At 41.7% G+C, this 27,739-nt stretch overlaps 1 protein-coding gene across 4 annotated transcripts in view; it reads left to right on the top strand.

The window, feature by feature from the left end:
- Positions 1–27,739, top strand: part of flna (filamin A, alpha (actin binding protein 280)) — a 61,055-nt gene that overhangs the window by 4,817 nt on the left and 28,499 nt on the right. For all 4 annotated transcript variants that reach the window (XM_044352899.1, XM_044352902.1, XM_044352900.1 and 1 more), the window contains exons 2-7: positions 2,948–3,421; positions 21,951–22,202; positions 23,875–23,972; positions 25,738–25,885; positions 26,256–26,374; positions 26,825–26,902. In XM_044352899.1, coding sequence (XP_044208834.1) covers positions 3,052–3,421; positions 21,951–22,202; positions 23,875–23,972; positions 25,738–25,885; positions 26,256–26,374; positions 26,825–26,902 — 1,065 coding nt within the window. In that variant the 5' untranslated portion in view covers positions 2,948–3,051. The remainder of the gene's footprint in view (positions 1–2,947; positions 3,422–21,950; positions 22,203–23,874; positions 23,973–25,737; positions 25,886–26,255; positions 26,375–26,824; positions 26,903–27,739) is intronic.

The following is a 27,739-nucleotide window of genomic DNA, read 5'->3' as shown; positions in this document are numbered from 1 at the left end:
ATGAAACAATACCCTACTGGCAGAGAATATTTCACCAGTTTACTCGGCTCTCTCTTACTTTATTGTGCTCCGCAGTATGAATCGAACACCTGGATGCCCCGTCTAAAAATTCTACTGTAGTATGTCCATTTACTTCAAGCTTTTTGCTTTCTGTGCCTTCCTTCTCCTCTTCAGTAAATTCTCTGTGTTACAGGAACTGCTGTTAATCTGCCTTGTTTCCTGCTCTGCCACATTTCAAATCCACTGCCATCATATGTTTTAAATTTTAATTATGGCCAAGGTCTGTAAATTGTTGTGACAAGTTTATATGTAATGAAGTTTGGTAAATGGAGTAAGTTATGCACCTACAGGGACCAGCTGAGTTGCTTAAAACTATCTAATCCTATTGTTCTATTGTTTTAAATGGCCCAGTGAAAAATGTAAAATCATGCTGGGGCCAGGATATGTGTGTGTGTGTGTGTGTGTGTGTGTGTGTGTGTGTGTGTGTGTGTGTGTGTGTGTGTGTGTGCTACATTAATAGGGCTCTTTTATTGGGGTGTTATTAAGGCTGGGGGCTCCAGGGTTGTTATGGGGGTGAGGGGCATTCTTCAGATTCTCCTTTGACCACACACACACACACACACACACACATGCACACACACAGACACACACACAGACAAAAGCGAAGCATTCTTGATGGCTGCTGGCCACACTGTGGTTCCTGGCACTGAGCTCCATATTTAGTCAAAAAAGCTGCAGAGTCACATCTCTCCCTGTCTTTACAGCCACTGCTGTTTTGTTACTCATACAGAGACTTCAACCCTTCAACTTGAGTGTGTTGAGATCAAATGAAATCAAATAAGTTTGTCTTATTTGAATTTATGAATTACTTTCATAAAGTTGAGGAACTTGCGAGAGACGGATTTTTTAAAAGAATGGTCAAAATCAACGCAGGAGAGTGCAAGGTATCCCAACTTTTACTCTCTATTATAAGTCAAGCTTAAAAAAATTCTGGATCCTACAATTCCCATGATGCAGCTCAACAGCATCTTTAACATTTAAATGCTCTAATCTTGAAAAGTCCATGCACCCAGTTGATAACGCAGCTTTTCTGTCAGATCTTTGAAGTCTCAACCCCAACTCAGGAATGCTTCCTCACAGAACACTGTTTTCTAAGACAGAGCAGTGCTCTCTCATGAGTAAACTGACCTTTATGCATAACATTGGCAGTGGAGTGCCCCTTTAAATATTACAATATGTTTCTGTTGTCTCAGAACAGGACAGAAACAACAGTGGGAGCATGTGCAAGGCATCTGGATTGTAATATTTGTCATCTTGTTCCTTTTTAATCTCCCTTCTCTCGTGATTCAGTCCGACAAACCAGAGGGAAAAAAATCTTTAAAATAATCAAAATTTGTCTCTAATACATACTGAAGAGGAATTTGCTGAGAGATGTATTCTTCAATACAAATGATGAAATGCAAAACTCTCAATGAGCTTTTAGTGAAAATGAAGAAAAATGTTAAATTAACCTGCCCGCCATTACCACTGATACATGTTGAGTGTCTGTCTTAACTGCTGCTGTAAAACTCTGTTATGAGTAGCGGTAATTAACAGGTCATATAGTGCATACTTAGTGTGTGATCTCATGCAGCTGTTTGGTCAGTGCAGTGCGGACAAACAGAGGACGTGGATAAGGCAGATGTCTAGACACTCAAGTGTCTGATAGTGGCTGATCCACATTGTAACCTCTTTAAAGATAAGGCTGCACACACAGCACAGTGATGCGACACAGACAGACATGCACACAAATGAAGACAGAAATTTAGGCCGTGAAAATTTATGCACACATAGTACACAAATAAGCAGAGTGTGGACAACTGCCCAGAGGAGGATGCATGCATACAGGCCAGCAGACACAAACAAACACAACTCAATGGCCGCATGCGGAGTCACTGATGCTTTTATCCCTCTGGATATCTCAAATATTTATTTCACTGCCACCTGGGACCCATGAACTCTGTCCAAAGCACTAGACTGGGTAGAAGCAGGGGTCTGTCATGACTGTCATGACAGACTAAAGACCAGTTGACTGGGGATGGCTTGTCCAATTGGGGACAAAAGCCCTATTTTTGGTTAAGGTTAAAGTTAGGGTTAGGTTAAGGTTAGGGTTAGAGGTTATGGTAAAGGAAAAGCAAAAGGAAAAGTCAACGTAACGTCCCCGAAAGTGACCTACGACAATGTGTGTGTGAACGAGAGGTATAAAACCTTGAAATGGACTGAAAATCAACCCTGAATTTATACCTTTATTTTTTAATCAAGTTGAAAATTTAGAGATGAGTTTCATGGTTTTGGTGAGGCGGTTCACCTTAAAAAAACCCTTTAAAGCATGCAAATAATCCATTAAATTGAGTTGAGTTTGCACCTGCAAACATTAAGGTCCTTTTAAAGTACAAATGAAGGGATACTGTTCTTTTCTAAAATTGAGTGGGCCTTTAATGACACTGCAATAGGTTAAAATCCATTTTCTCCATTTCAAATGGCTGACATTACTGCCCAATATCAGAATACAGACGACAGAAGGGACTGGACAGTAACAGTCATGTTAGTAATTGGAAAATATGAGAATGTTTTGAGGATTGTGCTGACTGTACTTTTTCCACTGTTGTTTCTCCCCCACCGTCTTAAATAAATCTTAAAAACTCACATCTATTTAGATAAAAACACAGCTGTATAAAATGTGGGTCAGTTTATTGTTGGGTTTTGGAGTCCTGGACATGAAAAAGTTAATCATTGCCTGGAGCTGCCTCGTTGTGCGAGCACAGCCTATCACTTGTGTAGTTTCATCCAAAATGACTCCCTTTTCTCCCTTCCAGTGCCATAACCGCCTACTTTCTTTGCGAAATCTCTATCTCCAGGCTATAAGTCACTCTCTCCTTTCTTTCTTTTTCTTTTCTCTCAAACACAGTCAAGCAAAAGGAGTTGAGTGAGAGAGAGAGGGAGCGGCCACGCAGTTGAGCAGACTCCACCCAAAAAAAGTCAGCGAACCGAGAGACAGCCGAGACCATAAAAATGAGTGGTTCCCACCCCCGGCTCCACCAGAGCGCCGCGCCCGCTCCCAACGCTCTCTCCACGGACAAGGACGCAGAAATGCCCGCCACGGAGAAGGACCTGGCCGAGGATGCGCCGTGGAAGAAAATCCAGCAGAACACCTTCACCCGCTGGTGTAACGAGCACCTGAAATGCGTCAACAAGCGAATCGGCAACTTGCAGACGGACCTCAGCGACGGGCTGCGGCTCATCGGGCTTCTAGAGGTCCTGTCCCAGAAGAAGATGTTCAGAAAGTACAACCAGAGGCCCACCTTCCGCCAGATGCAGCTGGAGAACGTGTCGGTGGCGCTGGAGTTCCTGGACAAGGAGAACATCAAGCTGGTGTCCATAGGTGGGTCAGATAAGTCTGTGCACACCACAAAACCATGCTGAGTGTAATGAATGAGTGCCAGTTTGTGCGTCTTACACTGTCTCCACCTTGTTCCAGCTGGCTTCTCCTTTCTTCTACTTTGTCGTGCGTGAAGTTATATGTTGATTTTATTGAAATATTCAGCTTGAGTAGCGCCAGGCAGCAGCTGAATTCAACACTGTCATATAAATGCTGATCATTAATAGGACAGTGCATGTAAACGTGGATGTAGCTGTCTGCAGGGTCCCTGACAGAATAAAGTTGAGCATGTTGATGCCCAGTAGAAAAAAAAAACTGTCATGTTGTAAAGAAATACTTCTGAAAACACTCTTGAGTTCACGTTTTTCTTCTGTGAACAGGTGTTAGATAAGCATACAGGAAAGTTGCCAGTGTTGGTAACATTACTGAGTGTGTTTGCAGAGAGAAAGCAGGCGTTTCCCCCAGCGTCCAAGGGCACAACGCATTTATCTCCAGCGATCCAGATTTTCGAGGTGGATTGTTTTGGGAGGAGGGTGTTTGACTGTGCTGCTTTCTGTGTTCCCCTGCTGCCTGAACCGGGCTGGGCTGGGCCGGTTCAAGCCAAATTTTGCTGGCCGGGGTGTAATTCAGGCCTAGTAGGACAGGAGAGTTGATCCTACACACACACACACACACACACACACAGAAAGAGACACAGGGCTATTGTCTGTGCTCATGTCCTGCTGTGGGCTGGGGTTGGGTCTCCACAGCATTAGACAGGACTTGGCTCACGCTCCGTGGCATTAAACTGGCTTTAATGGGCTTTGCCTACATGCAGCTGCTTGCCTGCTCACAACACTGGTGATTTTGCAGTTGTTTATCAGACTACAAGTGAATTAAAGTCATTTTCTGCTGAGCTGTGATACAGTGCTAGTAGAATGTAGCCTTCATGTGGCATTATGACATCTTTCCCCGTACACAACAGGAGATCACTGCAGTGAATGAGACTTCGTAGGTGATGTTGCATAAAAATTCAATGATATTTCACCCCCCCTCCCTCCCCCCCCCCACACACTCCTAGAAAGACAGACAACAATACTCTTCTTCTCTGAGACAAAATCTTTATCAACAGAGAGTCTGTGGTTGGAAGAAAGGGAAAAGGTTTGTGACTTGAATCTGTGAATCAGACATGAATGAGTCCCTGTCATCCCTGGAAGAACGTCTGGCTCATTTTTTGGTTTCCACATTCATGTTAACTGCTTCCCGCTGCAGCGGACAGGTGAGGTGACTGCACAGTTTCATGTCAAACATGACTGCACCACTAACTTCATCTGTGCCAGAGAGGAAGAGGTGGAGCATCTTCCCTTTTTTGTTGTGGTTGAAGATATAAGATACCATCTTCTATGCATATGGGTACTTTTAAGAGCCCCATTTTCACATGCAGTGTGTCATCTGTCTTCTTTTATTTTCTGATATTGATGCCAGCTGATTGTGTGTTTAATTAAACAGTGCACTGCTGGTATTCAGGGCACGGTACCAGGCAGTGATGAGCCATCCTACTTAGTTCTGTCTGTGTGCCTGTCTGTGACCCCAGCTGACTCACCCTCATCCTAGCTGCTCCTTTTGACTCATTTAATCTGAAGATGAGAGAGGAGCCTGCTCTCGTCTTTTACTTCCTCCTTTCATTGCAGAAAATGGACACACCCAGCCAGCAACCCACAAATTACCAAACTGCCATCACTATTCAGCATGATGCATGAAGTTTCTCCCTCTTTCTTTCTCTTTTCTTTTAACCAGTTTACTTTTAACTCCAAAACTATATATTTTTTTGTACCCGAAGTCATTTTTCTAACAAATGACTTCAGTTTTTTTGTTGAATTTTTATGTCCAAACCTCTTTCATTTCTCTTTTGACTTATCTTTTGCTTCCTTACTAAAAATGGACAAGTAGTGATATGCAACAGTGCCCAGTGTAATGGTGATTACTCAAGAGAAGCCAGTAATCAGTCAATCAATTAAGTTCATTTGTCACATGTAATCACAGGTACAATCACAGTGAAATGTAATCCTGCCAGTTCCTTCAACTTGTGCATTAAAAAGAGTTTAAATAGAAAAGGAATCAGAACTGTAATCGAACAAAGAAAATCTTGATGGACTGAAGTTCAACCTAGTCTTCAACCAATCGATTGGTCGAGGGGGGCGGGGGGCGGAGCGACATAGCATGGTTACTACACTACGCCGTTAGCAGGTGATATCTTGTGTCAGCAACATTAGATATCCAACAAAGGCCAGAGACTATATCGTATTGAGTTGTGGTGAGCTTTAAACTCACCACTTCTAAGTAGAAGGCAGACGATAACGTTATCTTGGAGCCTGACAAGCCTGGGCAAGGCCTCCTTTCCTCCGGGCAGTTCTCCTGCTCTTGTCTCCGTCTCAGACTCACCCTGGTCAGAAGCTGTCTCCTGGGCCTGCTGTTGGGCGTGCAGCGCTTTCTCCTTCTTCTCCTTCTTCTTCTCCTGCTTCTTCTCCGTCTTCTTCTTCTTCTTTATGGCAGGGGGCAACCAGCATTAAGGTGCATTACCGCCACCCACCATGTTGTTGTATTGTATTTATTGGGACCGTGTACAGTGTTAAACATAAATGTTACCATTTGATGTACTGCACCAGAGTTGGCTTATAGCTAATTTTCATCGGCAGTCCCTTAGGCAGGTCACAATTAAAACATATAACAGCACAATAACAAACAGTAAAAAGCAAAAAACACACAGGACTCCAACACATGATGCGCTGGATTTATAACACAAGACAAAACCAGAGCATCATTGCGTAACAGAATGTGGCAGAATAATCGATTTATCTTGATTATCTTGTTTTCATAATCGTTGGAAGCCAAAATCATAATTGAAAATAAAATTCGATTAATCAAGCAGCCCTAGGTTACAGAGCTGAGTAGTTTTTAGTAGATTTTTTAAAAATTTGGTTTTGAACGTACTGATGGAACTGCAGCTCTTCATATCATCAGGTAGGGCATTCCACTGAGTTGTGGCTTTCACAAAGAAAGCTGATTGCCCAAAAGCAGTGTGACGAAATGGTATGGTACAATCTTGTATAGAGGATATTCTGGAGGATCTAGTAGAACTTACTGAGCGAGTATACACAAAGTCATGTAGTGGAGGAGAGGCTAAACCATTTAAAATTGTATAAACTAGGCACAAATTTGAGAATAATCTTAAATTCTCGTTGCTCAGTAAGTTGCATTTCTCCAGTACCCTACAGTGATGAAAATTAATTGGCTTTTTGTCCAGAATTTTTAGAGTTTGTTGGTATAAGGATGCAGCCTTATGGCTGTTTCTCAAGCCTGCCCCCAACATGTGATGCAAGTTGTACTTTATGGTTCTAACCGTTTTTTTTAACATGTTTCTTAACGTTCAAATTTGGATCCAGTGTCACATCAAGATATTTAAAATCAATAACTATGTCAATCTTTTCACCTTTTATGAGAATATCAGCATTATAAGGTGGTACCATGGTTTCAGAGAAAAACAGGTACCAGAGTTATCTACCCCTACAAACAAAATCACACTATCTCCTCACTAAATTTTTGGAGGTTGGAAACCCCAGACTCAGCGCCTGGGGTGGGTCTAGGTGTAACACCATTGATTGTCCGACCAATGAGAATTTGTTCAGACAAGAGCATATCGACCAACAAATTGACCAACTGACCAGAAGGTGTCAACCCTAATAGAAATAATAATAATAAATGTATGTGTATGATTGGAGGGAGGGGGGCAGTGTCAGGCAGTGACATCATGTAGGACCCTAACGGCCTGAAGATAGAAGCTCTTCCTGAGCCTCTCAGTGTTGGCCTGGTGTGTCCAGTACCTCTTCCCAACCGCAGCAGGGAGAAAAGACCATTATCCAGGTGGTTTGGATTGGATAATGATTCTCCTAGCCTTATTTATAATCATTCTTCTAGCCTTATTTTTGCAGTACCTGGTGTAAATATTCTTTAGGCAGGGTAAAGAACTGACTGTTGTATGTTCAGCTGAATGAACCACTCTTTGCAGGGCCTTGCGGTCCTGTTCGGTGCTGTTTCTGCACCAGACAGTGATGTTCCCTGTCAGGGCACTCTCGATGGTGCAGGAATAGAAATTCCTCAGTATTTGAGGGGATTCCTGGAATTTCCTCAAGTGTCTGAGGTGAAACAGTCTCTGTCTTGCCTTTCTTACCACTGAGTCAGTATGCAGTGCCCAAGTCAGGCCCTCAGTGATGTGGACACCAAGGTACCCGTTGATATTAAGGGGGGTGTAGTTCCTTCCCTGTTTCTTCCCAAAGTCCAGATCAGCTCCTTAGTCTTGCTGACATTCAGAAGTAGGTTGTTGTCCTGACACCAGCAGGTCAGGTCCTCTACTTCCTTCAGATAGGCCTTTTCATTATCTGTGGTCAGGCCCACCACCGCTAGGTAGAAGAGGTGTGTCCACCTACCCTCACCACCTGGGGTCTGCCCGTCAGGAAGTCAAGGATCCACATGCATAGTGAGGTGTTTAATCCCAGGTCCTTGAGCTTTGTGACAAACCTGGAGGGAACTATTAGTGTGTTAAACGCTCAACTGTAGTGAATGAACAGTAATCTCATTCAGCCACCTTTCTTGCCCATGTGAGATAGGGTGGCGTGGAACATGTGTACTATGGCCTCTTCTATTGATCTGTTGGGATGGTAGGCAAACTGTAGTGGGTCCAATGTGGACCAGCCGTTCAAAACGTTTTTGCTTGCTGGCTGCCAAAGGCCTCAAAATGAGCATAATGTACTCCAGTTGAAGAGCAATCAGAGCCACAGTAACTGTGGGGCTAGACTATTAGTGACTAATCTGTTGATTATTTTCTTCAATTAATCATTTACATTACAAAATAGTTAAAACAAGTTTATCAGTTTTCCAGAGCCCAAGGTGACATCTTCAATTAGCATTTTTGTCTGACCAACAGTCCAAAGAAATTAAATTTACAATCATATAAAAGAGAACAGCAACAAATCCTCACATTTGAGAAGCTGGAACCGGCGAATATCTTTCTGTTAAATATGAAGCTGAAGTCAGCAGCTAGTTAGCTTAGCTAAGCATAAAGACTGAAAACAGGGGGAACCAGCTAACCCAGCCCTTTCTGAAGGTAAAACAATGCACCTACCAGCACCTCTAAAGCTCATTATTTAAGTATGTAATCTTATATGTTTAATCCATATAAAAAAAACCCCATTAAAACCACAGTTTATCTTTGTGGTTTTACTGGGGGTTATTTGCCATTATTTGACTATTTCTTGACCAGGAGCGATGACTTCCTGGAGTATTGCTGTGACTGTGAGGTTGCCGGACAACCAGCGGAGACTCTGGGAAGTCACTGCACCTAGCCAGGAAATAGTCTGGCATATAACCCACAGTAAAATCTTAATTTGTTGTTTTTACACTTTCTTTTTGGTATGGATTAAAAAACAGGATATAACATGTTAATTAGTGAGCTTTAGAGGTGCTGTTTTGTGGGGTTTTTTACCTTTGGGAAGAGAACGACGAACTGTTTCTAGTCTTCATGCTAAGCTAAGCTAACTGTGTCCTGGCTCTGCCTTCAGAGTTGGTGTACAATCTTTGAGAGTGGTATCGATCTTCTCTTCTACCTTGGCAAGAAGGCAAATTTTCCAAAATGTCTTACTATTGCTTTAAACAATTAATTGAATTTCAAAATAGTTGACTAAAAATGTTCTGTTGATTAATAAACGGATAGTTTCTGCCCTAAGCTGGAGTGCAGAGATTGTTTATCAATATCACACTGCCTTCACATGTGTCACTAGCATCACTCAGATGAGGGTTATACTTGCAGTGGAGCCCACCCTCTGTTCTAGTTTTGATCAGTCTAGTCTCAACAGTTAACAAACTCAGCTCTGCCCTGCAGTATCCAGCCACAGAGGCACTCACATCACCTCATATTCCCAGCACACACTGCAGGTTAGTGTTCACTGTAATGAGGTTTCAAACCAACAGGTAATCTCTCTTTCTGCAGTTTTGACAAAACCCCACATGATCTGGCACCAGCAGCAGACACATGATTACTGATAAATCCAGAGGAGAACTTGCATGTATTTAGTTAAGTTAAAGAGTGGCAAGGCTGCCATCTAGCAGGCAGTGGGCTGAATGAGGTGAGATGCCTTGCTGAAGCACTAATCAGGCTGTCAGTTATGGCTCATCCTCCGTCTGTCTTGCATCAGTCTGTATATCTAGTTTTCTGTGATTATAGTTCTTTTTTAGATCAGTCTAATCTAAATCTTGCATCCAGTGAGGAGTTTCCTGTTGTGCTCTCCTGTGCATGTGTGGAGATGACCTGTGCGCATATTCCACTGTGCTCATCACACCTTTGTTTGAACAAGCTCAGTCATTCCACTTGGCAGCATCCTGTTTGTGTGTGTGTGTGTACAATAAAGCTTTAACACACACTAGCTGTTGAGCAGACGAAAACTGGCAGTAATTAAATATTGCTTTCTTTTGCACTGATTTCCATTCCTTGTCAGCAGCATCTTTGCTCCAGTCTGTCAGCAGCCCAGCCCGGATTTTAAAAGTCCTTCATAGACCTTTATCTGTGCTTGACTGAACCTGTGTGGAGTTGTAGAAATGTTAAGATAGCAGCAATGTGCCAAACGCTTCCCATCAGCCACATAGGCAGGACGTGAAATAAACAGAGCTGTGGTGTAACTTTGTAACTGGTTGCTCTCTCGTCTTTGCCTCGGAGTAGAGTGTGCAGGTTGCGACAGACGGCCTGTGTGGCAACAAACAGGCTGTCTCCTCCTGTTACATAGTTGCATAATACTGAAATATGTGCTATATTACTGATAAAGGGGTGGAAACGTGGATAGAGGAAAAGATATAATGCTGTTGTAAAGCGAGCCATAGAAAAAGACATGGAGTTAAAGTCAGTGTAAAGGAAAATCAGAGATTTCTTTTGAAACACATTATACATGTTAGAAAATAATTGCTGAAAACGTTAAAAGACTGTGAATTATGTAGTGCTGAATTGTGGAGTTAGGCCGTTTAAAATGTTTTTCACCGTTCCTGTGCTCTGGATTTGTTATGGGTGTGCCAAAAAGGCCGCACCGTGACGTAGAGGCGTTACCAGCATGACCCCACCCCAGCACTATATAAGAACTAGAGCGCCTTGGCTTCGGCTGGGTGTGTAGGCTGTTGTTTGCTAGTAGCAGCATGCAAAACTTTCATTGTAAGTTTAGCATTAGTTTCCTGATGCATGCTGCAGTCACAACAGTAGATGTAAACTCTCTAGGCAGATAGAAAGTCTGTGCACCAAGCTTAAATATAAATGCCCTGTACATTGGCGAGGAAAATGCTGGGTAGAGATAGCCATTGAGGAGTTAGCCTTAGCTTAGCCATTAGCGCTCCTTTCTTCATCCATTTGTTTACAGTCTCTCCCAGCCGGTGGAGCCAGGCTGATAGACACCGGTGTCATAGTATTAGCTGTTACTGGTGAACGGGGCCATTTTCGGTCAACGGTAGCGCTCAGTGAGTTATTTCAAACCCAACTGACTTGTCTGTGGACGGGTAGTGTAGAGTCGGTGTTAAAGCTCCGGTCCACCGAGAGGATATATCTATGTCCCGCTGATTGTGCAGCAGTGCTGTGGGAGACGTGCCTGTGTGGCTGCCCTCTCTGCCTCTCTCTCCAGTCACTCCAGTTATCTCTCCAGTCACTGCAGACGCAGCTGTGGTTCCAGCCCCTCACCAGCACTTTTCAAAGAAGCAAGTAACATCGACACTGAACTTCACTGAAAATAATGACAACTTAACATAACGATGATTGGCGATGGGTCGCTTGTGAACTACTTGTTACTTAGTTACATTTTTATTGAAATAAATCCACATTTACCTACAAAATGGGTGCTGAATCAAACAGTGGCTCCTAGCGTTACTTTATTTTTGAAATATCATCCATGTTGCTTATCCTACACCTACAAACAATTTTAAATTGTATATTTTTTTAAGGGAGTTCAGCATGAACATAGTTAGGTTCAGAGGCTGAGAGACTGTTCAGCGGTTTCAGTGCCTTCAGCAGACACGTCCACAGTGTTTCAGAGCTCAGAATACTGCTTGTTTTTATATAGTTTAATTTTAAGTACACTGATTCAGTAAACACTCAGTAAACGTTGAGTACAGTTAGACCTAGCAGTCTCCATTAGGTCGGGCGAGTTCAAAGTTCCCTCCCTCCCTCCCTGTCCCTCCTGCCACAGGAAATAATGGATTAATCCTGGAAGGCTACTGATGTAGCACTTCTCTCCTTATGAAAGTAACACGGCAAGTATTCGACTAATGAGAATTTGGTCGGACGAGGGCATATCGACCAACTAGTCGACCAGGAGACTACAGCCCTACTGCAGTGAGCTAATATCAAGTGATATATCAGCCCAAACGTTCAGTCTTTCATTAAATTCTGTCCAAATGAATGATTCAGAGTAGTGGTGGGTGAGATGGATAAGATATTCAATCACAGAATATGTAATTTTATATTGCTATACCAATATGTGATAGAGTACATTCTGCCAGAAAATCAATGAAACAGTTTATGGATTAAAGAAGCAGATGAGACTGTCTGTATCTGATTACTCTAGTGAAGGAAATGCTTGACAGATCAAGCCACCTCATCACATTGACGCAAGACTATTGTATTGCTGTAAGGCGGTCCTGCTGTTTATCTCCAACATTGCTTGCAATGACCAACCAACACAACCAGACAGAGCTTGGTATAAATGGCATGGAACAATCCCTGAAGGGTTGACACATTTCTAGAGCCTCAGTGTACGTATGGTCATATTCATAACCCTAATTCTGAACAAACTGTCATTAAAGCTGCTTTGATCAGTATTATTAATAATGGATCCAATGACTATTTGTAATGTCAAAGGTGTTGTTTGTAGTTACGAACTCAGAGAATTATCACCCAACTCTGCAGTTCCCCTCAACTCTGAGCTTTTTAGCATCTTTCAGCTCATTATTTTGGTTTTACGGTTCAACTTTTTTTTGATTAAAGCTGCAATGATTAGATAATTAGTCAATCTATAGGTTGCATCTTGTGCTTTGGAAAAGAATGATCGATTGGATTCATCAGGTTGCCAGAAACAGGAATCCAAAGGAATGTTGCACTGTGACTCCTGGTTGAATGAATAGGCAACTGTTTGCCAATATGTTCACCATATCAACTTTATAAGGTGATAATATGTAAACGCCATGTTTACAGCTCGTTTCTGCTCCCCTTAAGTTTAAACTAGCATTCCTGGGTTCTTACAGCAATAATGCTAACGCAACTCCCACAACAGCAGCATCAGTCATCAGATAATGAGAGAACACTACGTAGTCCTATTGGGAAGTCTAAATAGTTTGTTTACTGAGTGTCGCCAACATCAGGGATGTCATACAACATCAAATTTAATCTTCTGTCTTCAGAAACAAGATAAAAGTTGAGAGGGTGAGTTTCATAGTGTATGACGGAGAGGAATGTTGGCCAGAGAGTGAGATAACGGAGAGTTTAGATGTTCAGTTAGGTCAAAATGGATCACTTCCTGCCAGCTCATTATCATTAGCATAACTTCCTGTCTGCACAGGCGAAAGGGGACTGGTCAAATGGATACTGGGGATTAGTAGAGTGCACATTCCCATTCAGCACAGTGGTATTCAGGCTATTGCATTACATCACAGAGTTGGAAATATGTCCCAACACCCCATGCCTCATGTTCAGACCGAACAAGCGGACATAAAGCAACGTTTTATTCTACTTAATCACAAAAATCTGCAGTCGTTCAGTAAGATATTTAACTTATAAAACGACACTGTATGGTGACAGTTATTTGAGTTTTTGCCTCGTGCTTTTCTTGCTGTTATTATGTTACAAGATTTTACCTACAAACACACCGCCTGGGTTCCCATGCCAGAAACGTGTCTGGAGGGGATCTACTTTTCCAGACCTGAATCATTTTTGCCAGGCCAAGAACTATCAATTACGTGGAAACCCAAACTCTGCTCTTATGGTTGATCATAGTTTTCCGATGCTTCCAGGAAACAAACAGTTGATTAAAGCCACATGGTATTTATTAAAACTCCCCATTCATCATTTTATGTGGTGCCCATGTCCTCCCCTCACCTTCTCAGCCTCTGTCTCAGCCTGTCTGTTCTTGCCTCTCCTTAGCCTTCCTCTATCCCCTTCAAAGCTCATTTTCAAACCCATTCAAACCCTTTCAGCCTATTTGGTCTCCTCACACAAATAAACATATCTCAGCCCATCCTCAGCCGGTGCTGTTGTCAGTACAGGCTATAAAAATGTCCCACACAGCACTTTTCACTGCCTTTTTTTTTTTTTTTTTCCTCTTTTCTTTCTTGGCCCTCCACCCCCCTCTGCCCTCCCTTCCCTTCTCTTCCCCTGTCCTGTCCTCCCTTCCTCCTCCTCCCCCCCCCCCCGTCTGTAACCAGAGCTCAGGGAATGGGAGGGCTGCCAAGATCCAGTTTGCTTCTGCCCTTTTAAGGCTAAAAAACCAGGAGGAACTTTTTCCAATTGGAGGGGGTGAAGAGAAGGAGAGCGGAGGGAGGGAGGATGACTGGAAGGAGTAGAAAGGAAGAGGAGGAAGTGTAGTAGCTCCAGTGTGACTTGTTGCTTGGCGTTAGAGAAGGGAGGGAGGGAGGAGAGGTGGGAGGGAGGGAGGGAAAGAAGAGAGAGCTCCAGGTCGAAGATTTTCAGCTTTTGGATGTTTGAAGCTGAATTCATGTTGCAATTGTAAAGCAAATGTTGTCCAAAGATCTATAGGAAGAGATGGTTTTTTGGTCACATTTGTGACTTTAGTTTCATGTCCTATTGTTCATCTTGCTCAGTTTATTTTGTATTGTGGGAATATAATGCACACAGAATACTGCATATTAATATGTGTTAGTGAGTGTGTCATAAGGGCAGTGTGGAATGTGTGACATTTCCTCAAAGTGTTCTGACTGACTGTGTTTGGTCACTCCAACCCCTCCCCCTTTTTCCAGTCATGTCTGTGTGTGTGTGTGTGTGTATGTATGTGTATGTGTTGGCACCATTGTACTGCTAGACCTAGCTCACACTATGACTTTCTTAATGTCTGAGTAGTCTGCCAAAAGTAAATTTGTTCAGTATGTATACTCAAAACATATATAGTTCCACTGACTCGGTGCTGTGCATGTGGAGAGTGTTGGGAGTGTGATAACGGTTGGGTGTGCTGCGTGTAAATCCATCACAACTGCTAGTTAGCTCACCACAGCTGTAATCAGTAACACAGTTTAATCCAAGAGATGCCATTTATTCCAATTACTGAAATTTAGGAATTCAATAAACATTTATTTGATTGTTTTTATGTGGATATGCTTTTTTTTTTTAAATAGAATTTTGATCAAGATATGTACTGAAGGACTGAGCAAGACACTTTGTACTAGACAAGTAAACTGGTCAGTTCTCTTTAGTGGACAAACAATATAAGAAACATTGTTTATAAGTTAATTTAATTTTTTAAGTTTTTGTTTTTTCTGTTTTTGAAATTCCTGTCAGCTGACACACAGATAGCCTACCAATATATCTGCAATAAGCTAACATCGGTAGACATATTTTCCCGCCCAAATTAGCGGTGTAGCTTGAGAATACAGTATAGGCCCGAACATTAGCATGTAAATTGGCACTGTTGACCAATATGTAGTTTAATTAGGCTCAAAACCCGTGTACATAAAAACCAGGCACGTGCACGTGGTATGAACAGAAAAAGGGTAATTTCACTGATATTTCTCCATCCAGACCACATTAGACCAGGTCTGGATCAAAAACCACTATACTCAGACTTGTCAAATCTGGACTAAATTAACAAGGAGACTCCAGAGAGTGATTAAAACACAGTTTCAGAGTCAAATCTGAAACTGGGTTTAAACAGCGTTAAGGTTTGTGCCACAATGTCTAAAACTTTTTCATAAATGTTAGTGGTAAGGAAAAAGAAAAAGGACAATCAGCTGCTAAATATCATTCTTCAATGTCAGTTATCAAACCAAACAGCCAGTCAGAGGTTATGGTCAGTATTCAAAGTGACCAATCAAAGGAGCGGACTGTCCATCCATTCCATCCCTGCCTCCAAAGTCTCAAAGGTCAACTTGATGAGTGAGCTGGTGTTGAGCAGTCACAAGTGTGTAGGGAGGGTTGTGCTCGCATTCATCACAGCCTTGTGCACACGGAGCAGGGATGCTTTCCCGCTCGGGGATACTGCGCTCGTATCGTGTGCACACACCTGGCTTTTACGTGTGCGGGTTTTGAGATTAAACACCATAGACCAAAGGCAAGGTGTCTTATTAACAGTGCTGAACAGAGAGTTGGAGAATCTAAAAAGCTTATCAGCTGTGTTGCACCATCCACTTTTATTTAACCATCTCTGTCAAAGTATAAACTTCTCTATGACAGAAGAGTGTGAGGTCCCTACATCACAAGCTTCCAGACTCATATATTTTGCTAGAACACAGGGATGGATTTTGCTGCCACTTTCTGGTGTGGCTGAGCTACTACTCAGTTTTATTATGGACTCGCATTGCTTTTTTTTAAATTGATAATTGAATTAAATAGACAGGAAAGAGATTCATGGTCATATATCGGTACATAAAGCTGTCTCCTGACAGACTCGCAATTGCTTGTTATATCTTATCAATATATATCATATACTGTATACACACATAGGGATACAATGAGTGATGGACAGGAAAAGGAAAGACTTCAGGTCTATCAGGACATCCCAACCAGACTTACTGTTTCGTTCTTACAAGATCTCAGATCTAATCTGCTCCAGATGTTGCAGTACAACCTGAATATCGTGTAGACCCTTTCTCCCGCTGACGTCCCTCTCTGCGCTTTGACCTCTTTTCCCCTCCCTCTCCCTCCCTGTGATGCTGAGATCGGGTCAGCCTGTGGGTCAGGGGTTGCTATGATGTCATAACAAAGTCAGTGGGGGGAGGCTGCAGCAACGAGCCAACCAGATGAGTCATGGGAGTTTTTGGGGCAAAAGAAGGATCAACCACAGACACGCACACACTCCATACAGTAGCCTCCACACTCGGTTGACTCCGTCGCTTTCCCTCTCTCTCTCTCACACACACATACACACACTCATACAAAGGGGAGGGGGGGGGGTATGAGTCAGCACAGGGGGAGTCTGCAGCAGTCTGTGTCCGTATATGGGCTCTGTTAGACTTGGTACGCTGTGGTCTGCTGGGAATGCTGGCAGATTCCTTGCATTTTTAATGGTTTTGTGTATGAGAGGCATGAATCGAAGAGCAACACGTATACAGCCATTATCAGAACATATGAGCACTTTCATGTCTTTGCCCTTGAGAAGGAGAAGGACAGCTGAGATGATGCTCAGAACTGGACAACTTTGATTATTGTTTTTCCAAGCTTTATTGATCTTTTTACGTCTTCCGTACGTTTTTTGGTCAACTACCACTTTTGTATACTTTCAGCTACAGAAACCGTTCAATTATCAAACTGTTCAGCTCTTTAAGGACGTTTATGCTTGTGTTCACTTTTTTTTCTACCTTTTCTACTTTTTAAAATATTAAGCTTTAACAATTTTTTTTACAATGTAAGTAAATGGGAGCAATCTTCAAACCTACTCCACTTTGAAATGCCACTCCTTCTGCATACTTTCAGCTACAGATGCCATTTAAACTTTAAACGGCTCACAAGACTTTCAACCATCAAACTTGTGTTCAACATTTTGAAATCTTTTACCATTTTTGAATTATCACAGTTTACGTTTTATGCTTTTTCTCACTACTTTTCTGAGTTTATAATGGTTGTGTATTGCACTCCTTAGTGTGTCACATGACCTGTGATGATCCTCGCTCCTGCTTTTTTCAAACGTTTTTGACTTCAACCCTTGTAGCCTCCACAAATTTCACCTCTCATACACAACTTCTACATCAAAACATAGACACATTTGTCTTATTTCAGATCATATGCATATTTAAATGATAGGACTTACACTTTTTGAATTTTCTGCCTCAACGCACCAAGAAAGTCTTTCAGCTGTCTCATTGACTGTCATGTTATTTAACCTCTCACTGTCTCCGGCAAAAACACAAATGTGCCGACTTTTGAAACTGTGATTTCTCGTCCTGCTGCGGTCTCACCAGGGCAGGGGAAAAGTTAAACCTCTTACTGATCAATTACACGTTATTTAACCGTGGATAACCGGGCTTATCCGTTTGTTTCACTGGGCCAATGCTAGATGTAATGTTACCAGTAAGACTTTTGGGAGTCATGTTAACTGCTGTTGAGCCAAAGCGCAGGGCTGTTGCTGGAGTGTCCACCGGCTTTTCAATCTCATGCCACATTTACATCTGACCATATGACTTACATGACTGATGGTTGATCATAGTTCTCCTATGACTTCTGCATAATATAAGTTTATATTTAAGTTGTCTTGGCAACACACTATAGGTCACAGTATTTGATTTATTTATTTGTTTATTTGGCTCATGCCAGCTAACACAAACTCTGATACAGACACACACACACACACACACACACACACACACACACACACACACACAGTGTCATTTCCAATTTTCAAAATAAAAGCCCCCAGTGTTCAATGTATGTTAACAGGAAACTAGGGATGGACCTACTTTTTCAAAATAAAAGTGCTTATAGTTAACTCTTGTCAGGGCTTAGACCTCAGCTGATGTTTTATCTTTATTCCAAAAAAGACAATTAAAGGAAACCTCAACTTCACCTCAGTACACTTCAGCTCATTTAAGTCCTTGCTCTAAAACTCCCATTTGAACTTCTTTCATTGCTAACGCTATATTTTACATCCCTTTCCAGCTTTTCTAACTATTCATACTGCTTTTTCATGCATTTTCAACTCTTATCTACAGCTTCATGCTCCATTCAAACCTTCAACGGTTCCATATCTTTAATGCAACAGTTTTATTCATTTCCTAATTTGACCCACCCATTTCCTATTTTTCCAATTCGTTCGTACTCCTTCAGCTACTTTTCATCCAAATTAATGCCAACAATCCAGCCAGCATTCACACATGCAGTTTCTACAGATATTGTCTTTTCTAGTTGTTTGTTTAGGTCCTAATAACAGTGATCAATCTGTTGACAGAAAATGGAAACTTTTGATGGACATTTTTCACTATTTTTTTTTTTTTTTTACATTTTATAGGCTGACAACTATTAAATTGAAAAGAAAATATTTAATTATAATAATTCTAACTTTAGTAATCATTAGTTTGTGGCCCTTTCTGCTCATGTTCTGGTAATGTTGTGGTCCTGTTCTAGTGTGTTTTGCTGTGGTGGCTGATAGACTGCTATGTGACACACCCCTGCTTTAGCTGATCTGCATTCCTACTGCAAGTACCGACCTGTGATACACATGTGAACACACCTCCCTATCAGTGCAGATGACATTTTAGCTGTCAGTTTTATCTCTTTGTCTTTAGGAGCATTTCTCTCTTGCCCCCCCCCCCCCCCCTCTCTCTCTCTCCTGCATTCTTTATCTCCCTTACAATCACTCTTTCCTTTCTCTCACATGTCTCTTGCTTCTTGGCTTTTCTCTGTTTCCTCTTTTTCTTCTTTCCTACCATTCCAGAGCGGATTGAGTTGCCCCTTGGTTGCTATAACGATCCAGCTTACTCAAAGTTCCCATGGTAATGGGTCATCCAAACAGGCCTTTCGTCTGACCCTGCTCTGCTTAATCACCATGCGGAGTGTATTTTTCCACTGGTAGCAGCTGATGTCATGTATCGCAGGATTGGCATCTTTGCCAACTTTGCTCTCTGTTGGAACTCAGATGAGCAGCCAACTGAGATGGACTTAGAGATGTCCCAGATGTGGTTCTGTATGTAGGCAAAGAACTCATCTCATTTAATGGCATCTGATGTATAACTTGGGTTTTTCATTTCATTACTGGACTGCTGCTACACTCCTCGTCTTCATCATGCATTAAAGTCCCCTTCCCCCTTTGGTTTAGACCCCCGTGTATCTCAACTTTGCACTCGAACCCTTTCTCATAGTTCTTGGCCAAACAGCTTTCAGACCCTCCTTCTGCAGGCCTTAAATATTCAGCCTTTTCAGTAGCCCCAGTCCCCAAATGCAGCCGCAGCAGCACTCTCATGCAAAAACATTCAAGAAAAAAAGAGGCTCACTTTAAAATCATTCAAGACAACATTGTTGTCGAGGTGCAGCCACTCCTACCAACAGTTACCCCAGTCAAGACAACAGTGACGCATCAAATTAAGTTGACAATGATGTGAACAGCGCTGAGTCAGAATCGCCTAGAGCTTCTTCCCTGTCCAAAGATGTTGTGTTTTTATAGCCTCATTCTGTCTGTTGTCAGGCCTTCTGCATCCCTTATCTGAGCATTGATAAGTCTGAAATCACAGGGAAACATCTGCTGTCAGACATGGGATTCACATGCATGTCTATATGAACAGACCCAGAACCCCAGAACTGCAGAGAGCCTAAGGCCTACCAGGGCCCATCTGTACACCATATCAATATACCGATCAGCACCAAGCCTCAAATCCTTACGAGGACCAGAGCGTTAACCCTTTGTCCCAGGTTTTGCAGTCAACTAGGACACACACATATACACACACACACACGCTGCTCCACCCTTTCCTCAAGGCTGGTCCTGAGCAATCATCCCCTCCTGATCAACTGCATCTTATGCAACATGTTTGTGCACGCTGCAGTGTGTATGTTGGGTGGTGCGTGTATGTAGTTATCTTCCTCATGCCTGGGCTAGCTTCTGGTTGCATCACTTTCTCCTCTGCTTGCAGCGGTGCATGTGGCTCTGTCTGAACACAGAGAAATGCCTCAAATGTAATGTAGAGTAAACAGACATGTTACTAGATGTGCTGCTGTGTCATTATGTTGCAATATGGACTGCTCTCTGTTTGTATGTGGGCAATTTTAAATCTGTAATGAATTATCCCAAACCTGTTGTATATTAACAGGAATAGTGTTGATACATAAAATATCCAAATTTTCCAAGAGAATGTTGGCTGTAAATACTGAAATACTTATATACTGGAACTCTTGCAACATGATTCATCCCAAAAATTTCCCTACACTCATGATGATACTCTTTCTTTTTTTCTCTCTTTCATTTTCTTTCCCCCTTTTATGATTACCTAGGTTATGTTTCAGACAGAGATAGATTTATTTCTTCAGTTGTTTCATGTCTTGAACAGAACATGTATTCTGGCAAATTAATTTGTATAGCAGCTTTTAAACACAGAGGCATTTCAATGTGCCTTACATAAGGCAAAGAAAAGCAATAAAAACACAGAAAAATACAATAAAAAGGAAAATAAAATCAATTTTAGAATAAATTGCGATTTAAAAAAAAAAAAGAAAGCAGTCTAAAGATAAACTTAAAGTAGGCAAAGGAGAACGGGGAAGTTTTTAATTGAGATGTGAAAGTGGCTAAAGTTAGGACACATTCGAGAAACTAGCAGATAAACTGCTGCTAGTTTATTTGCTAGTTTATCACACTTCATCTTATTAAATATCTCATTGGAAGACAAACATTTGACAACAGGGAACTAACACTCATTTCTCCTGGTTATCGTTACATTTCTGGCAACAGTTTTTTGAATTTGTTCAAGTTGTCTAATAGTCTTGGTGAAATCAAGCTAAGCAAGAACTTTGAGTTTTCCTTCCTTGTTGCTTAATACACTGATTTCTGTCCTGTGTTTATTTAATTGAAGGAAATTTAACTGCATCCAGCTATTTACTGGCTCTAAGAGTACATAGGTACTGATAAGCAATCTTATTTTTTTACTTTCTAAAGGGAGGCTGAATAATAATGGCCCCAGAATTGAACCCTGGGGGACTCCACATGGTGATTCGCCAGGATTTATGATCACCAGTGACAACAACATAGCCCTGTCTTTGAGATATGACCTGAACCAACTGAGGACTGTACAAGATAATCTATTCTCGACAGAACACCAGTCTTTTAAAGAATGTGCTAACACTAAGCAGCACAAGAACTGATGTTTTACCTGAATCAGTATTCAGATGAACGTCATTAAACACCTTTATCAGCGCAGTCTTAGTACTGTGATGTCCAAAAGGCCATAAAGTATCTTGTTGGAAACTATCACAATCTCTCCCCAGACCAGACCACGGTCGATGATTACTAGGTATGCATCCCACTCCCCCTCAAGCTTTACAATAGATAGCAGATAGACTCCAGGGTGAGAGAAATTTGGAATTGTGGATCACAGATCATTGCAGATCCTCCCTGCTGAAACACTGACAGTGACACAGAGGATGACCGAAGATCAGCACAAACATTACTCTTTTCTCGTCTGTTTTTCATGCAGCTTTTTTCTCCTCCCTACATTATTTATGATCCTTTGTATGCAACTGTGTTTTGAAGGAAGCTTTCATCTTAACATTAAAATAACATGGAGTAACATGACTTAAGAGCTATCCCCTCTCTCTTCCTCTGGACTCCAGACTCTAAAGCCATCGTTGATGGGAATCTGAAGCTGATCCTGGGTCTGATCTGGACCTTGATCCTGCACTACTCCATCTCCATGCCCATGTGGGACGAGGAAGAGGAGGCAGATGACGGCAAGCAGAAGACACCCAAACAGAGGCTGTTGGGATGGATCCAGAACAAACTGCCTGAGCTTCCCATCACCAACTTCAACCGGGACTGGCAGACTGGCCGGGCCCTGGGTGCCCTGGTCGACAGCTGTGCGCCAGGTGAGCGGAACATCTTTGTGTTCTTGTGTCATGGAGAGGGATTTCTGTGTGTGTGTGCGGAGGGTGGGGACGTGTTTTGTGTATTTCAAAGGTCAGTGGAGATGAAGAACTAGAATGTGTGGGTGTGTGTGGTTTGCATGTGTTTCCCCCACAGCCAGGGTCTGAAATGAACACCAGCCAAATACCAAGTGCCTGAAACATTTATCCCTGGAGGGTAAAAGATCAGTCAGGGTCACCAAAACACTGGCCTGTAACTTTTTGAGATTTTATACAGTCTTTGAATTCTGTTGCACAAATCTATCTGTCCTTCATGTTAGTAAGCACGTTAGACTTTAAAAAAAAAAAAAAAAAAAGGAATGTTCTTTAGTGTCGAGGTGTTCTGCATACAACAGTGACTGATGGCTGCAGACCTGAGGTCAGGTCAGGGAAAGCGTGTGTGCATAATTCTCATCAGTTTGAGAGTAAAAACTGAGGGCAGGTTTGATGATGAGCTTAGCAGAGCAGAGAGGAGGGGAGGTGTACTTAACCCTCCCATTATGGTCTTGTTAATGGGGAAATTGGGCAGAGAGGAGTAGCAGCAGGGTGGGAGCTGAGTAAGAGGGGGGAGGGATATAGGTGAGGGAAAGTGAAGGATAAAGGAGGGTTCTGTTTACATACTCGGGATGTTTGGCAAACCTGTGGATCACCAACAGCCCTGAGCCGCAGATAAGGATTCAAGAAAATCTCTTATTTCCCTCCAGCAAAGGATGTCCGACAGTGTCCGAAAAAAGAACCCTCAGACTTGAGAGTCAGTTATGACAAACAAGTAAATAAATAACTACTTACACAGACGCATTGCCAAGACAGCTTGTGTGATTATAAAGGAACATCATAACATCCAATGGATGAATTCAAGGGCAGACATATTGAGGAGCCATGAAGACTGGGGCTGTGCAATATGACGATATGTATAGTTTGACGAGAGAAAAATATGGTTTCGTATAATGCTCTATCGTGTATTGTGTACACTGATAAATGACTCATCTTGGCTTTTTATTGCAAAGCTTTTATTGCACTTAAAGTAACATAATGAGTTTAGTTGTCATTGACTCTCCTCCGCCGTCCGTCTGCTGCACTGCACACACACGGAGGACTCAGCACCGCCGCAGTGAGAAAGAGCAGAGAAGCAGTGAGACGGTAACCATAAATGAATGAACCGTCTTTATTTGTGTTATTTACCAAATTAATGCGCCAAATTTATGAGTCTCTGCTGCAGCCGCAGTGTTGAGCGGAGGGGTATGTGGGTGTGGGCGTGTTTGTGCTTTAGAACGTAACCACTGTGAAACAATCAGAAAATAACGTTTTATTGATCGGCTTTCTCGCTACTAGCGCTCCCTCTGCTCACTCACTCTCTAGCTCACTTGACCACAGCTACTCTCTCTCTCTTTTTCTCTCGTCTTTTTTTTAAAATGACAAGAATGACGTTAAAGAAGTCTTACTTAACTTTTAATATTATCAAACAAAGAGAAATGTCCTCCCCTCGTCCTAGTAATAGAATTCTGTCCCAGCATTCCATTATGTAATCTCATCATATTATCACGACATCTTTCCACTTAAAGACATTAAATGGTGATGTTTTTGTCCTACTCCTTCCTTTTTAATGTGTCCAACTCACCTCCACTGTTCTCCTCAGGTCTGTGTCCTGACTGGGACCAGTGGGATCAGACCAAACCAGTGGACAACGCCCGTGAGGCCATGCAGCAAGCTGACGACTGGTTGGGCATCCCACAGGTAAAATAAAAATGGACCAATAAGCTTCATAGTGAGATTTATTTACATTTGAAATAAGAAGTAACACATTCTTCCTCTTACAAATGAAAAGATGAATTCATGAGCAATAGAACACACCCTTCCTCAATTCAGTACGCTTTTGTTGCTACAGTCTTACCGGGTCTGGTATGACCACTAGCTTATGGTGGTTAATGTTAGTTAGCTTTAGATGGATGGATATTGTATAACTGGCATTACTGAGTCAGTTCACATTATGACTCTTCTCTTCTTGCGCTACTTATAAATTAGATTTTAGCATTTACCATTATCTCAGAGCTGCTGTTTGTAGCCACAGTTGTTCAGCAAAAGTGTCATGTGATGGCTTTAACTTACTAATGGTGACTGATTGTTGTAAAGTTGGGTCAGCGTTTTGAACTCACCTTGTGTCAACTTAACCTTGTTTGACCTTAGTTTTACCTGACTAGATGGGTCACTTAAGGATAAATTAAAGGATAAGAATGGCACAATTTGATATTTTTTTTATTGTCAACAAATCCCACGAAAAGATCAAAACCAACAATGTGTTAGTTGGTCTCTTAATACTTTACGACTGTAAAGAGCTCCCTGTCTGGAGCTCTCAGCCCACTGTTTCCTGCTGATGATATAAATCTTTAAAAGGGCTTCATTAATATCAAGTTTAATTTTGGAAAAAGGCTCGGTGATTTCCTAAAAGAAGCTGGTCACTGTAGGTTTTTGAAAGTGTCACTCAAATAGAGGGAAATGGTGCATTTGTTGGTATTTGCAGGTGTGAGGCAGTGAGGGCGGTTTGTTTGTGTGTGTGGGTGGGATTGAGTCAAAATAAACTACAGCGTGTGTGTCCATGGTAATGAAGGAACATGTCACCCAGTGCAGCAGTGTGACTCATAGATGTGTTTTTAATAGTTTTTGGATAAAATGTATCTATGACACATAAGATATATCATACTTTACATACTTCAGACTTGTAAGTATAGATGAATTCATTGATGGTTTGGGTCTGCACATGGGTTTTGCTAACAATAAGAAAAATATAGAATATCACCAGATTCATGACGTGAGAGACGCATAGGTTGACCATCACTGTGTTAGTTGTGTCCTACATGGGACACAACCTAATCAACACACTGCAGCAGTGCCGAGTCGTGTGGGATGTTCAATTGGAAATCATGTAGAGGATCAGAAATTCAGTAGAAATTCAAACATTTTATGCCCTTAGTGTGTATCCAGAATGAAAATTTCAACATTTTAATAGGGAGATTTCAAATAGAATTAAGCAAATTTAGGTTTACCGCACTGTGTTGGGCCCTGGGTTGGGCCACACTTCTGAGTGTCTGACATCGTTGTGTTGGCATGATTGGCACAGCATAGCGTGCTGACAGTTGGCTCTGTGGTTGCCGCTGTTTCCGTCTTCAGCTATGCTTCTGCTTAGAAACTGACTTTGTCCCTTCCCTCTGCTGTCTCTGTGGGTTGTAAAATCAGACAGAGAGCGCGTCTGTATAAGTGGGTGCCTGCTGGTTTGCGTTAGAATTTGTCTCAGGTACTTTCTGAGCTGAAGTAGAGGTTTGGATGCGGTTTGACTAAATCACAACACTAGTTGATTTATATCAGTCTCCATGGCAACTAATCAAGACGTCTTTCAGGCTTTACAGCTGTAGCCTCCCTTCTTTTTCATCAGCAAATAAGTGAAGGAGGAAAAAAAACACCCTTTCATTAGGAAAACTTTTTTTGTCTTGTCTTGCTCTCTTAGGTGATTACCCCAGAGGAGATTGTTGACCCCAATGTGGACGAACATTCAGTCATGACCTACCTGTCCCAGTTCCCCAAGGCCAAACTGAAGCCTGGTGCACCACTGAGACCCAAACTTAACCCCAAGAAGGCCCGTGCCTATGGACCAGGTACACACACACACACACACACATGCACACATCTGTAGCTGGATTTCAAGAAGAAAGCAAGCAAATGTAGTTCTTTTGAGCTGGGCAGCTTTATCAGTTTAGAGCAGGGGGGGATTTACATATTTACATGGACCCAAAACTATGAGAAAGCAAAAGCAAATCTATGAGCTAATCTAAAAGGTTGGACTTGGGAGTTTAAGCTTATCTATTCACTGTAGAATGCTCTGGATAAATGCTCTGGAAAATGTGACATAAATGTTAAACAGCATGTATTAAGTTGGCACCTACAGTCAGTCCAGGATCATATGTATATGCACTGGAGATTTTTTAAATACTGTTCCTCCTCTCCCGCCATCCTTCTTCTCTGCAGGTGTCGAGCCTGTGGGTAATGTTGTGATGAAGAAGGCTGTGTTCACCGTGGAGACCATCAGCGCAGGGATGGGAGAGGTCCTGGTTTACGTGGAGGACCCTGCAGGACACAGAGAGGAGGTGAGATACTGGTAGCTTTGGAGTGTTTAGTCTTTATTACATGGACTATGATAGCCTCTGAAAATGTTCCTATCAATGAGTCATATGTTTGTTTTTTGAAGTGTGAACAATTAGGGCTAGTATGTTGGAGCCATAATGAACTATGAGCTATGGTTATGGTTAAAACTTGGGGAAAAAGGGACTTAAAAATATGAAAGTAAAATGATTTATATAAAGCAATATACAAACATGTTAAATACAGTATGGTTAAATAAGAATGTCTTCGTCAAAATCTTTTGTTAATAATAATATAATAATAATAATAATAATACATTTTGTGGCTTATTGTTTGGATTGCGTGTCATCATCCCCACTCAAGCAGTGGCTTATGGAATGTGGGAATTGTTGGAAGCCACCATCTCACGTACTGTGACATACTATGTTGTTCACTTCTTAAATATTTCTCTGCAGGCTAAAGTGACAGCCAACAATGACAAGAACCGCACCTACTCTGTCTACTATATCCCGAAAGTCACTGGCATGCACAAGGTAAGCTTATTTTTAAAAGCATAAGGCTGATCTTATATGACCGTGATATGTCTCTCTAGACTATTTTCAGTGTATGTTGGTGGTCAAGCTGCATTGTGGGTAATGTAGGTTCCTGATTTTGACATAGAAGAATAATACATGGAATAAACAACTTCTCTGGTTCTGCTGCATTGATTTTGGTCCTTTTTTATGCAATGCTAACTTGATGGAGTACTCTTTAAAGGCACATAATATCTCTGGTTTATTTCTCTCTATGCCATCTATAGTCAAATAATAGAAAAAATACCAAAAAAGAAATCTAAAAATAAAGAATAAAGTTTTTGTTTCACACACAAACACACTCCCTCTCTTTCACTTGCCCAGGTCCACACTGTTAATTATCCACTCTCTCTCTCTTCACGGAGTTGGTGAGGTGATGTTTACAACTCTGCTAAACCTTCATACTTTAGATCAATCCCTAGTTACTGGATCTATTTCATAATCAAGAGCTACAACCAAATCACTACATCTTAATGCAATAAAGACTATTGTGAAAATGGCCTGTAAGTGATGACTGCATAGCAACAGGAATTAAAAATACAGCATTACATAGTTAGTAGGAACTCTCTCTCCAACATGATCAGTATCTGTCCTTTTGATTCAGTTATCCACTTGGAAAACCTCAGATCTATAGCTAGAGCATGCCACTTTTCAATGAGAAAATAATCAATAACACATCAGTTACATACATTTTCATCATAAACAGATAAAAACAAACAAAACAAAACTAATATCCTGCCAGGTCAAACATTTTATCATAAACTGCACTTGATTTTTTTGGGATTTTTTTCATGCCTG

This window comes from Thunnus albacares, chromosome 5, assembly GCF_914725855.1.
Source record: "Thunnus albacares chromosome 5, fThuAlb1.1, whole genome shotgun sequence".
Lineage (NCBI taxonomy): Eukaryota > Metazoa > Chordata > Actinopteri > Scombriformes > Scombridae > Thunnus > Thunnus albacares.
This window is presented reverse-complemented; position numbering and strand designations above follow the sequence as displayed.